The following is a 13,324-nucleotide window of genomic DNA, read 5'->3' as shown; positions in this document are numbered from 1 at the left end:
TTAAATCTCCCCCTCTCTATCTGTATTTCTCTTGCTCGTGTGTGTGTGTGTGTGTGTGTGTGTATGTGTGTGTATTCATCTGTGCTCTCATGTTAATTTTTAAGTGCACTGTAGGAGGATGAGTCTACTACCTCCTGATAAAATCTCCTCCTTGCACAAAAACATATGCCTGTGTTAAATTGGAGGCACCTGTTTTCTTTGGATGTAATAAAGTGGGTGTATTTTTTTACTCATTTAGAATTGAAATAGTGCATCATTTCCTGAAGTAAAAATGAAGGTCACTGATAGATCTTTGGAATGTGGGTTATTCTAAGAGTTTTGCTGCAAATTTAAATAGCCCTTTGGCTACAATCTAAAGTGTCATTGAGATTTCGCTTGTTTCTTCCCTCCCCTCCACCCCAAAACATGATGATTCATGGCCTCTAAGCCACCTGTTTGAGCTGCACTGTGAATGCACTCTAGTGTATGAAATCCAAGGATATGTGTATTTATTAAATCTAACTATTGTTGCCATCACAAGTTAATGGGTGGTAAAATATTAGTTTAATTGATGGGATTTTCTTCACACACACACCCCCTTTCCTGTTTTGTTCTGCAAACATGGCTATACCTGACTATAGTATATTGGCAGAGGATATGCTGTGAATGATATGAGCTTATATCCTCTCCAGATTGCAAGGCTGAGAAAGAGCTTCAGTTGATATCTTGGAGAGCAGTTACTACTTCAAGTATCTAATACTGTAGTAGATTGACCAAACTCCATATGCTTCTGTGTCACCCACCCAGTTGTTCTTTTCATACATACTTTACAGACAGCTCAAAAAGTATCAGAGAATGCGGACCTGAATATCCCATATTTTGACCTGTGTCAAGCTCAGTGCTCTGTAGACCCAACTGACCTTGAATCAGTTATTGTGTTGCATGGTGGTTCTGATTTTGGTTGGATGGTCAGCTCCAGAAGGTGGTGTTTGAAGGATAGAGGATACAGTGTTCACCAGTGTGGTGTTGTCAGTACGATGATGACACACAGCTTTGAGACTCCTTTTCACCTTCTGCAAATGAGATGGTGGTTGTGCTCAACAGGCGTCTGGTCACGATGATGGAAGGGATAAGGGCCAGTATACTGAGGCTTAATCCAGACCAAACTAATATGCTGTTAATGTGTGGTTCTTCTGACCAGAAGAGTGGAGTGCAGCCTGCTCCAGATGGGGTCCCTCTGAAAGGGCAGATCCCTAGTTTGGGGGTTCTTCTGGATCCATTGCTGTCACTTGAAGCACGGATGGCATCAATGGCATGGAGTGCCTTCTACCAACTTTAGGTTGTGGCTCAGTTACAACCCTATATGGACAGGGATAACCTGGCTGCAGTAACCTATATTCTGGTAATATTAGATTACTTCAATGTGTTTTATGTGAAGGCAGTTCAGATACTACCACTAGTGCAGAATGCAGCCACCTGAGTGTTGACAGTCAAGGAGACTCAATCATATAGCAAATATCTTGGAACTGCTGCACTGGCTGTACATTTCTGGGCCCAATTCGAAATGCTGATTTAAATAGTTAAACTCTTTTACAGCTCAGGACCTCAATACCTACTGGGCACTCCTCCCAATATGAACCTGCCCAGACCTTTTTCTGGGTGCCCCCTCTGAGGGAGGCTCATGATAAGGGAGGGAGCCATTTAAAGCTAATGTTTTCCCCAGTTAGGTCTGCCTGGCTCTACCATTGATATCCATTTGGTGCTAGGCTAAATCTCTTTTCTCAAGCATTTGATGGATTGTGACAAATTGGCTGATGGCCTTTAGGACGAAATATCCTTTCTATTGATTTTGTTTGTTTTGTTTTCTGCTGGGTTTCTTTATGGGCTATTGGAATGATGTCATTGAAATGTATTCTAGATTCAGATAGTTAGCTGTGCTGGTCTGATGCAGTCGAAATAAATTTAAAAATTGTCCAGTAGTACCTTAGAGACCATTTTAAAAAGATAAAAAATAAACTTATTTTGATTGAAATGTATTTTTTTTATATGTTATGCCATCTTGGCTTTTAACCTTTCTGCAAGTTTCTTAGAAACTTCTTTGTAGTCAGCAGCTGAAAAGTCAAATGAATCATCACATTCTAGTTATGTTATATGTGTGTGGCTTGCTACTGAAAATAAGTGTGCTGGCATAGTTTTGTATCAGGGATGCTTTATAGCCACAGTTGAAGTGAGTCATCCCTTAGGAACGCTTCTCACAACCCAGTCAGCATGTGACATTCAGTACTTTAGATCAGTCAAAGACCTGCTCCAGCCGTGCATGTATGCCTCTTGATGTCACTGCATTTCATTTCATTATTTAGACTCATAGAATTATTGAGTTGGAAGGGACAATGAGGGTCATCTAGTCCAACCCCCTGCAGTGCAGGAACCTTTTGCCCAATGTGGGGCTTGAACTCACAACCCTGAGATTAAGAGCAACATGCTGTATCGACTGAGCACTTTTGACCATTTATACACTGCATAATTGCAATAATCTGTGTATGGTGTACAATAAACTTGATATAATGCAAATAAAGATCAGTTAAAGATATAAAATCATAATTCAGTTATAATCCTAGTTGGGATAATAAAAAGGCTTCAGTAGCTGCTGGAAGTTGAACAGGGAAGGGGGCTATTTGATCTCAACTGGAAGGGAATTCCATAAAATTGAGTCCACAGTACTGAATGCATGGCCCCTGGTAGATACAAGCCACGCATCTGTTGAGGACCACTGGCTGTGACTCCACAGAAGAACTAAGTGACTGAGCAAGGATATAAGGGAACAGGTGGTCCCTGAGGTCCCAAGTTGTTAAGGGCCTCGTTAATTGATACAACAACCTAAACCTGATCTGGTAGCATATGAGAAGTTAGTATAAGCTTTTGAGCACTGGAATTATGTGCTGGTGATAGTCTGTCCCCGTCAGCAGTCTAGCTGCAGAATTTTGGTTATCTCTCAATGATCAGCAGTTGTTTGTGTGAATTGACTTCATTGAATGTTATTTCCTGAGAGACAGTGTAAGAAGGTGTGAAAGTATGACATGTGAAGCTCTATTTGTGATCACTCATTCACACACACACACACACACACACACACACACACACACACACACACATCATTACTGGATGCTGAAAGTGGATATGGATTGCATGAACCAGTCTTGACTCACAGTGAGTGTGTTGGCCCAGCAAAACCAATTACAGGTCTCTTAATTTGTGGACAAGGTTGTCCCATCACACATTCTCTATCAGAGTGCCCATCCATCCTTGGGTCATTTGGGAGGGAGGGAGGAAGCAGATGGGGTAAGAGAAGTCAAAAGGAGGAGGAATATGGTGGCACATATAATTAATGGTCCTTCCTGGAGAAATAAAATCACCATGTCTACCAAATGTTCCTGTGACTGGGTTTTACTTCCTCTTACTATTACATTCCTGCCTTCCAGTTCTGAGATATTAAGGAGAATTTCTTTAAAAGAATGATGATGTTTTCTAGTAGGACGGAAATACTGGGAATCATTTGAGGGTCATCATCCCCGAATAGTAATGCATGCCTTAATAAAAGAGTGTGATATTGAAGTTCTGAATGAGCTGTGAATAACGGTGTCATCTTCCTTGCTGATGATCTGACCATGGGTGGGAGGGAGTGAAGAGAGAAAGAGAGAGATGGAAGAAATGTACATTAAGGCACTATAGCTGCTAGATCGATAGATAATCTGTCTGGCTGTCTCTTCCTGGATAAATTACTGGGTAAATGGCACCGGGATGTTTTGGACATACAATGGGTAATAATATGTTAGTTGGTGAGCTGCCGGAATGGTTTTAGCTTTCACTTGTATATCAGTTGCACAGACTCCACAAGGGAGCATTTCATTGTTGGAAAACAATGGCCCTTGTTTTCTACCTTTTTTTTTTTTTTTGCAGAGCTATTTGAAAAAGCAGTGTTATGAATTGATGCATTGTAAAATGCCTTATATTTGCGGCCGGTGCTTCTTGTACAGGAAAAGGAGGGCCTTGTTTCTTTAAAACCCCTTAATTCTAAGGCTCCCTTTATCTTGCTTTCATTACTAGAAGCACGATGGCACTTTGGTACAGCAGTAAGCTTGAGTGACGTGTACTTTTCCTGCACAGCTTTTCTTGCCACCATTCTTTTAGCTAGTAAATGGTGTTCTTGCAAAGGTTGCATTTCTGAATGCAATTTTTGCAGATTCCAATAAAATCAGGACTGGATTCATGTCTGACTGATGCCCAGTGTGTGTGTGCGTGTGCGCGTGTGCGCGCGTGCACGTGTGTGTGTGCCACACATACACAGAGAGGATGACTAGCATTTGTTCTCCAGTTTATGGAGCCAAATAATTTATGTGAGTTTCTTAGATCAGTGTATGCTTTTGACTGCAGGTTTGGGGAGTGTAATACATGTGTGTTTGTAATGGCCTCTAGGAATTTCATTCCAAATTCACAGTTGTTGTTTTTTTAAACATTTTTATTCAAAGTTATAACAAAACATATTTTCCAAAAACATATCCCTATCCCCCCCCCATTTTTCCTCCCCCCACCCCACCCCCCGACTTCCCTCAGTTCCAGTCTTTGGTTTCTCCAATAATGCTATTTTCTGCATGTTACAGAGTTGTATAGTTCCTCCAACTGTTTAGCTAATTATTATCAGTAAAACATTGTGGATGTTTATTCAAAACCTGCCAAGGAGTCCAGTTCACTTTGTTGCGTCTTCAAATACTTTGTGAAAGGTTCCCATTCATCCTTAAAACCAAATTCACAGTTTAGATACGTAGTAATTTCTCAGACATAGATGGGATTTAGTTGTCTGAAACAGTGTCCAGGTGGAAATTGTTAAAAGTCTAAGAAAATCCAGACATACGGAAGTAGATTTTCGCTAATGACCTTAAAAATAGCTCAAAAGCTTTGTTCTCTCTTTTTTTTTTAGATTTTGCAAAAAAAAAGGTCAATAACTTTGGGCAAAACTAAGAAACAACTTCAACAACCTTGGACAAAAAGGAAAAAGAAAAGAAGCTCAGGATTTGTCACTTTTTGAAATATGGCAACCCTATGTTAATGAAATGTTAAAGACACTAAGTATACTTTAATAAACACATATATGTCCAGCATACAACAGATGGCATACAAAAAAAGCTGCCAGCAGCTATGATCCATCACCTGTCCTTTTTTTCTTTCTTTTAAACTATTTAAACTATATGTATTCTAGTTCTCTGGATGTTTTCCTTTTTGGATACCTAGATCATAGGTTCAAGTAGAGTGGTTTCTTTCCCACACCAAACTCTCTCACACATTTAATTTCCCTACATATTAAGAAAGAGTACAACTGAGTGCCAGGTTATACACTGCGGGCAATTTGATCTATTAATAGTTATACAATATGGCTGCCCTTCTGTGATTCTGTGTGTCTCTCTGTGTGTGTTGATTGTACCCATTACCAGATGAAAGAGAACATCATATTAGTGTTAAAAGACCTTTAATGATATGATGAACATATCATTACAATAAACATTGTACAATAAAATAGCAAAAAACTCAAACCAGCTTATAATGCTGTTTGTTCGCATTATATCAATACCCAGCTCTAATTTTTGTGTCTAGATGGGGAGCATACACATAAATACTGAGTGCCCAGTTTCCTTTCCCCACCCTTGTGGGAAGATGGCTTTCCAATCTCTCAAGCCAACCTGTCATAACACCCTCATTTTTGGGTGCGGGGAAGATCCTGCTGAGAGTTTCTGGAATGCGCATTTGTTTTGCTCTGGTTATCTCCCACTTGAACTAGTGTGCAATATGCTCTATGTGGGGCTACAACTAATCCAAAATGCTGCTGCCAGACTGGTGACTGGGAATATCCACCAGGGCCATGTAACACCGGTTCTAAAAGATCTGCATTGGTTCCCAGTATGTTTCTGAGTGCAGTTCAAAGTGTGGGTGCTGACTTTTCAAGACCTACATGGCTTCAGCCCTGTATACCTGAAGGAGAGTCTCCACCTACATTGTTCAGTCTGGACACTGAGACCCAGCTCCTAGGACCTTCTGGCAGTTCCCCCATTGAGAGAAGTGAGGTTACAGGGAACCTGGCAAAGGGTCTTCTTGGTAGTGGTGCCCACCCTGTGGAGCACCCTCCCGTCAGATGTCAAGGAAATAAACAACTATCTGACTTTTAGAAGACAGGCATCCCTATATAGAGAAGTTTTTAATGGTTCATGTTTTACTGTGTTTGATATTTTAATTTGTTGCGAGCAGGGCTATTTTCATGAAAAAATGGGTTCTGGAACTCTCCATCCTCTCCTCCTCCCTGCTGTGGGGCTTGCAATGGTGCCCACCTGAAAGGTGCTGCAACTGTGTTCCAGTGTGTTCTTGCTGGAAAAAAGCTCTGGTTGTGAGCCATCCAGAATGGCTGGGGCAGCCCAAGCAGATGGGAAGAATAATAATAATAATAATAATAATAATAATAATAATAATAATAATAATAATAATAGATTGGATTATACTAGCAGTATATGTGAGCACATGGTAATTCTGAAGAGAGGGGAGGTGTTGTAGCTCAGTTTTCTACTGCGAATGCAGAAGTTACTCAGTTCAGTCCCTGGCATCTCCAGAAGAGGATTGGGGAAAGGCCCATGTCTGAAACCCTAAAAAGCCATTGATGCAACAATAGTCTTCACATATTCACATGCTCTTCTGTTGTCTGAACTGTTGCACAATACCAGCTGCTATAATGTATCCATTGTTTTATTTTCAAACACTTCTGCAAGTATATGTGTTGCTAATGAGGTCTGGGTGTTGGAGTTGTCTGCAACAGTTTGCTCAGATCTTCTGATGTTGCCTTGTGTTCATTGCACAAAGTCAGACTTTGTCTCTTGCAATTTCCAAGTGCTGCCAGCCACTCATGGCTGTTTCCTGCACTATTAGAAAATACAGGTAACTGATTCATTTTTTGTGGAGTTCATAGTAACCTCTGACTATTCTAGTTTTCAGAGAATAGAAGGCAGCACTAAGATTCAAACTGTGCTGTTCTTGGTTGTTGTTTTAAAAAAATGTGATGAGATTAACTAATCTTTAAAGATACAACCTTCTTCTAAAAAGCAAGATAGTACATACCCTGAAGTCATTTAAAGCTTTCCCTCCCTTAGACCTTTAAAGCTATCCTCTTTGCTGTTGTTTTTTTATTTGACCATGAACTATAAAATACAGTTTCCACCCTCCCAACTTCCTTAAAAAAACCAAAAAAACAAACTTGAATTGAGGATCTTTTTGTGTTGATACTTCCTCCAAGGAAGGGAAATGTTTTAAGTGGAAGTTGCCTTTATCCTGCACCTAATGTCTGCCAATGTGAGCCTTGTTACCGTCGTAAGGAACATTTTCCTTCTGTCCTCAAGCTGTTTTGCTGCTTATTATCATGTTTTAACATCCCTGCTGCCTGGCAGGATGGAGATTAGAAGCTCTTAATATTCGTTTTATAGTGAGGAGTATTGCCAGATTTTTTTTCCTAGAGCAAAGGCTACAGTACAGGGATATAATGCATTAGCACAAAACTTCGGTGCGATCTACTGAGTCACCTTAATCTCCCCTCTTCATCCTTTTATGATTTGTTTTAAAGTAATCTGCTGCACTCAGCAGTTATCCCCTTAATATTGGAGTTGAAAAACTTAATATAGGAAATAACTCCCGATTGGCGATGAGACAGAAGCAAGCGGTATAAAGAGGGAGGGCACAATCCTACAGGCCAGGATGTTTTCCCAGGAAGTAAAATGGGGGCTATGCAAGGCACAGCAAGAAGACATCCAGGCAGACTTATCAGCCAGGTAGCTGGAGGTTGGATGGAGGGTGGGAAGGTCTGAGATCAGGTGATGTGCTATCTGCTGTAGGTGATATTAAAAAAAATGTGGGATTTGATTAGGCCACCCATGTAGAGTGCAAGAGAGAGAGAGAGAGAAAAGAATAGAGGTGAAATGAAGGAGCTGAAAAGTAAAAGGGTGTTATATGTGTACAAATGATCTGATGTGTAGGAGAAGAACCAGCTGACAGTGGAGTCACGTGCATCTACAGAATGAAGGCTCTGGCAAGAAAGTATGGCCAGAGTTTGATCAAATGTCGGGGAGGATGCATTGGAGACCTTTGGGTTTTGCATTTGGAAGGTCACTCTTGATTTTATCAAGGGCTGTCCCAAAGGAGTGCAGGCAGCTAAGATAGGTGTTGGAATAAAGTCCCTCAACAGATCACACCTCTATAGTCCCAGACTTGTTTTGCTGCTAAATACATGGCATTTGTTCATATATCTGATACTAATGAGAACCACTCAAAAAGCTGAACACTCCCATTCCTGGACTGTGTTTCCTACAATCTAGGACACCACATTCATTCTGATGCATTTGTGTGCTCCTGGGTAGACAGATTTCCACTTCAGTGGAGGGCAGAGATGGCTCCTAGCTGTGATGGCTATGTTCTCCACCATCAAAGTAGTCTGAATACATGTAGCTGGGAAATGCAGTTGGGGAGAGTGTTGGTTCACTTGAATGCTGCTTGCAGACTTCCAATGGGCATCTTGTTGACCACTGTGGGACCAAGAGGCTAGGCTAGATGGACCTTTAGCCTGATCCAGGTGGGCTCCCACATGTGATCAAATCTTTTTGTGTATACTGGAGTGGCTGCAGCTGGAAGGGAGTGATGATGTACATATTTTATGCAAGCTGAAGTTCCTAATGTCTTTTTTCCATTGTGTTTTACCTAATTAATTTTTTAATTGTGCTTTATCTTTTGAACAGACTGGAAGGAAGGAGAAAGGAGACCCACTTAACATAGCAATTGACAAGATGACCAAGAAAACAAGAGATCTACGAAGACAGGTACTTCTTGTTCACTGAGCTTTTTTATTATTTAATTTAAGGAAAGCTTCCATGCTGGATAGCCAGCTGTTGAGCCAATAATAGACCTAGAGAGATGTGTCCTATTTTAGCAAGCATCTTCTCACATGTCTCAGTGTGGACTCTTTGCTTCTGAAACTGCAGGCTTCCAAAGTAGGCACTAAGTAGTCTGGCAGAAGCATGGCTTTGCAAAGGTCTCTTGCCTATCACCTGATTCCCGTCCCCCATTTATTTTTATTTTTTAAATATTACTATTGTCCCCTTCGGCTTATCAATTTTTGATGCGGATCACAAAGCCATGCAAGCAGCCAACAACAATAAAATAAAATTAGCAATGGTGATATGAAGCTGAAAAAGTAAAAATGCTGTTTAGAGCAGAGACATTGCGGTCATCCTTGGGTGAAATTACATTTCTCAGGGGCTAGCAGAGCCTTTTGCCTGGGTGCCAGAGAGGGAAAGAAGAGACCTCATTCCCCTCCTTATGGTGGCTTAGCTCTGCCAGCCAGGTAAGCAAAGATTATGGAAAGTAGGTTTGTTTGTTTTTAGAATGGAAAGGATTGGGTAGCAGGTGGGTACCCACTGAGAGAGGCAGGGCCTTGTGCTCATAGGGGTAAAGTTAGCTCAAATTTGCATTGATCCAAATTTCATTCTTTCTTTCCTTTTTTTTTTTTTAAAAAAAATAACAACTCTGTTCCAAAGCAGTCTGATGTGAACTAGAGAAGGGAGGACCACCCACTTTTAACAGAGTAACAGCATCAGATTACCTGTAATGTTAACAGATCTAAACTTTAGGGTGCCTAGAGCTAGTCTGGATATATTCTGGGCCGTCCTCCCCCTCCCCCTATTAATTTTATTTTTAAAATCTATATCCTGTAACATTGCCATTTCAAAAGAACAGGGGCAGCAGCTGAAGTTGAACACAAGTGATAGGAACCAGCAGATCAGCCCATTGCTTGAAAAACCCTCAGAAATAAAATATTTGGAAAATGAGACCCACCAACTCTAATTTGAATAAATTATAAAACAATGAATATGTTGGCTTGTTCTGCATAATTTATTCTACTTTGTTTGAAGAATTTGATTGGGGGGTGGATTTTTGCATAATTTGAGGCATTGCAAGGATAACTGAAAATGGCTTGACTTTTGTCTCCCATCTTAGAACTGAATTTTTTTTGCCGATGAAGCTGTGTGACTCAAAAGCTCACTTCTAACCTTTATCAAACCGTCTCATCCAAATGGTGGAATCCCCCCCCCCACTTGCTCTGTGTTTCTAAATATTATACATTTTTTTTAAAAAAAATGATATTTATTAGAAGTTTAAAAATTACAGGAAAAAAAGAAAACAACAAAAAATTTTTTAACAGGACATACATTACACTATATAGAGAAAAGAAAACATAAAAAACAATACAACAATACAGCAAAAAAGAACAATACAGTAACATTAAAACACACATCCATATTCCATATCTTTATCTTTCATTTACTTGTTTCATCGACCTCCTCACACCTCCCTTTTTGTATTCTAATTCAATTAATTGTTTCAGCAAATTCTTTCCATCTTTCACAATTTTTATTCTATAATTTATCTTAACGGTCTAACCTATTAATTAACTCAGCAAATCCTTTCCATCTTTCACTGTATTCTGTCATTAAATTACCTTAATTTATTTTTACCTTATCTTACCATAAAAAGCCTTAAAACTTAAACTTAAAACTTAATACTTATTTATACATAACTCCTTATATCGTTTCTACTAAAGCCAAATAGTTTCATTCCAACATTTTTCCTAACATTCATTAATTTTACACTATTTCTCAAAATGAATTTTTAAAAACTTTCTTCCAATCTTCATCCATCGTCTCTTCTTCCTGGTCTCGGGTTATGTCAGTCCTTTCTATCCATTCCATCTAGTCCATCAACCTGGTGATCTTCTGTCCGAGGCTCTTAAGTCTTTTCCATGTCCCTTCTACAGATCTTCTTCTTGTTTATAACTGCACTTTACTTTGTCTTTTGTTGATCTTTTTCTTAATTTCTTTCCTTTCTCATTGAGGAGTAGTTCTCGGGGAGACTCCAACCCAACAATATCTCCATCCCCCCTCGACAGGTCAGCCCACTCTCCACAGTCAGCACTATAATCCAAAAAGTAATTGAAGGCATGTTTCAAAGTCCCTCCAAAGTTAAGAGCCCCCACAAAGTTAAGACCCCCCCTGACCCAAAACCAAATCCCAAGAGCCGAAACGGCCCTGCATAGGGGGATCCATCCAACTTCCCATCTCCAAACCAACCAGTACTCCATCTCTCCAAATCTGACCCTCTCCAGGTTCAGTCTTCAAAGACTGCAGCTTATGCTCCTGCAGGGCCTCGGGTCTCTCCATTTGTGTTAGTTGAGGTTCAACAACAGCCTCCTCCATTATCTTCTGCATTTGCCCTGTCAAAGCAGATTCCTGGGTTGGTTCCTGAATGGTTTCTATATGCGTATTCACTGTTTGTCCAAAATTACTGACTGCAACAGTCATCAAATCCATCTTCTCATGCAGCTGCTCCAACAAAGCGCTTGTTTTGCAAAAAGCAAGCACCACAACTTCTTCTAGGCACATTCTTGTCCAAGGTCAAAGTCTGGTCTCATGATCCTTAATCTCCACAGCTGTGGAATTCCCCAGATCGACTCCAGCAACAGTTTAACAAGCTCCCTCTAGAGGGGACAATTTCTATTTGTATCCATCTTTTAAAAGCAGGTCCAACAAAAGAAAGTTACTTTCGTTTTTCAAATATTTGGTTTCTTTTAAATGCAAAAAGGCAACATTGCAATCAATATGTTTCTCTTTTTTAACTATCTGTCAAAAGACGTTTCATTCACAGTCAATGAACTTCCCCAAAACATCTGTCTCTGACACCCCGTTCCCAGGTTTGAGACGGTGGAAATTTATCTTTCTTTACTCTCTCTCCTGCAGGCTTAAACAATCTAAAATTCCCCCTCCTCTTCTCCTGCTTCCAAGAGGGGTTTTGGTAGTTTTAACTGAAGGAAATTTAGTCCTTTGTATACGATTTTCCAGACTTGCAAAATTTTGCTTCAATCTATTTACAAAAGCGGAAGGCGGACTTCCTGTTTAGAACCTTCCCGCTTCGGTGCCAAATTAAAATATTTCGTAGTCCAATTTTCCGTTCTACTCACGGGTAGTTGTTTAGAGTCCAATTGTCCACAGGAAAAAGTCAGCGCTCTCTGGCAACGGCTGTGCGGCTTCACTCCGTAAAAGTAGCGGTTGATTCAAAACACTGCGCCACTCACCCCACTTCACTTTGGGACCCCGAAAAAGGGTTTCCCCACGAGTAGGGGAGTCGCTCTTGGTGTCAGCCAAATCCCACGTTCCCAGGCTTCCTCCGTCTGGGATGTTTGAAGGGTCTCTGCCTTCGCCGCGGCTGCAAGACCCGATTTTTGCGGAGCGGGTTCCTCTCGGTCAGAGGAACTCCGCCATTGCCGATGGCGCTAACCCGGAAGTCCATATACTTGCCTGGCAGGGGAGACACCTTGATCATATTATACAAATATTATTGGTTGGGTGCTAAACGTGATTTGTCAACTAAGCATGATAAGTGCACCATGGCCTCTTGCCTGCTCCTTTTAGTTCAGGAGGGGGAACATTCAGGTCTAGAGGCCAAATACTGCCCCCAAGACTTTCTATTGGACCCTCAAGACTTTCCCCACAACATATTCTCTCCCCAGATTCCCCCTGCATCTCAGGCCACATCCATCATTGGCCCTGGTTCAAACCCTCCTTGAGTGTTTTTGCCTGGCTAGAATGTGGCCTCAAATTCTAATAATGCCCTTTGCTTGCCCGGATAAAGGATAAAAAGGTGTGTGTCAATTTGTGTAGAAACTAGTTTACCATACAAAGGCCAAATTTGCATTTGTTTCTCTGACCCCTTTTCCCTCTGACCCCACCCATCATTGTCATGTGGCCCTTGGGAGATTTCCCAGAATGGAATGTGGCCCTCGAGGTGAAAAGGGACTCATCTCTGCTTTAGCTAATGCTACCAATTTTGATTTTGTAGAGAGTTTCATAGCTGAGCCAACAGCAGGTATAAAATTATATTCCAACGACATAAATGCAGGGAAGCTAATAGTGTTGCTGCTAGGTGCTGTTTTTCAGTGTTAAGGCACTTGATTTGGTGGAGCTGCTTGCGGCCCAAATTTGTGATCTTGCTAGGTGATGTGATGGTGATTGGTTCAAGGTGCCGGGTTAGCTTAAAAAGCTTCTGCATTCAAGATCCCTGGCAAAGTTTATCTGCAATTTGTCATGCAGCTATCTAATACTCTTTCCAGTTTGAGAGGAGTAAACACTGGGCTTTTCTCACTTAGCAGTCTTCCTTGGTTATGCTAAACGTATACACCTCCATGCATCCCTTTCAAACATCACTCAACCAGAAA

At 40.8% G+C, this 13,324-nt stretch overlaps 1 protein-coding gene across 4 annotated transcripts in view; it reads left to right on the top strand.

Annotated features, from left to right (window-relative positions):
* Nucleotides 1-13,324, top strand: part of CTNNA2 (catenin alpha 2) — a 420,763-nt gene that overhangs the window by 249,980 nt on the left and 157,459 nt on the right. For all 4 annotated transcript variants that reach the window (XM_081207007.1, XM_081207009.1, XM_081207010.1 and 1 more), the window contains one exon: nucleotides 8,796-8,876. In XM_081207007.1, the coding sequence (XP_081063133.1) occupies nucleotides 8,796-8,876 (81 nt within the window). The remainder of the gene's footprint in view (nucleotides 1-8,795; nucleotides 8,877-13,324) is intronic.

The sequence above is a fragment of the Podarcis bocagei genome (genome assembly GCF_964188305.1).
Source record: "Podarcis bocagei genome assembly, chromosome: 9".
Taxonomy (NCBI): Eukaryota; Metazoa; Chordata; class Lepidosauria; order Squamata; family Lacertidae; genus Podarcis; species Podarcis bocagei.
The sequence above is the reverse complement of the archived record's forward strand: the minus strand, read 5'-3'. Positions and strand labels throughout refer to the sequence as shown.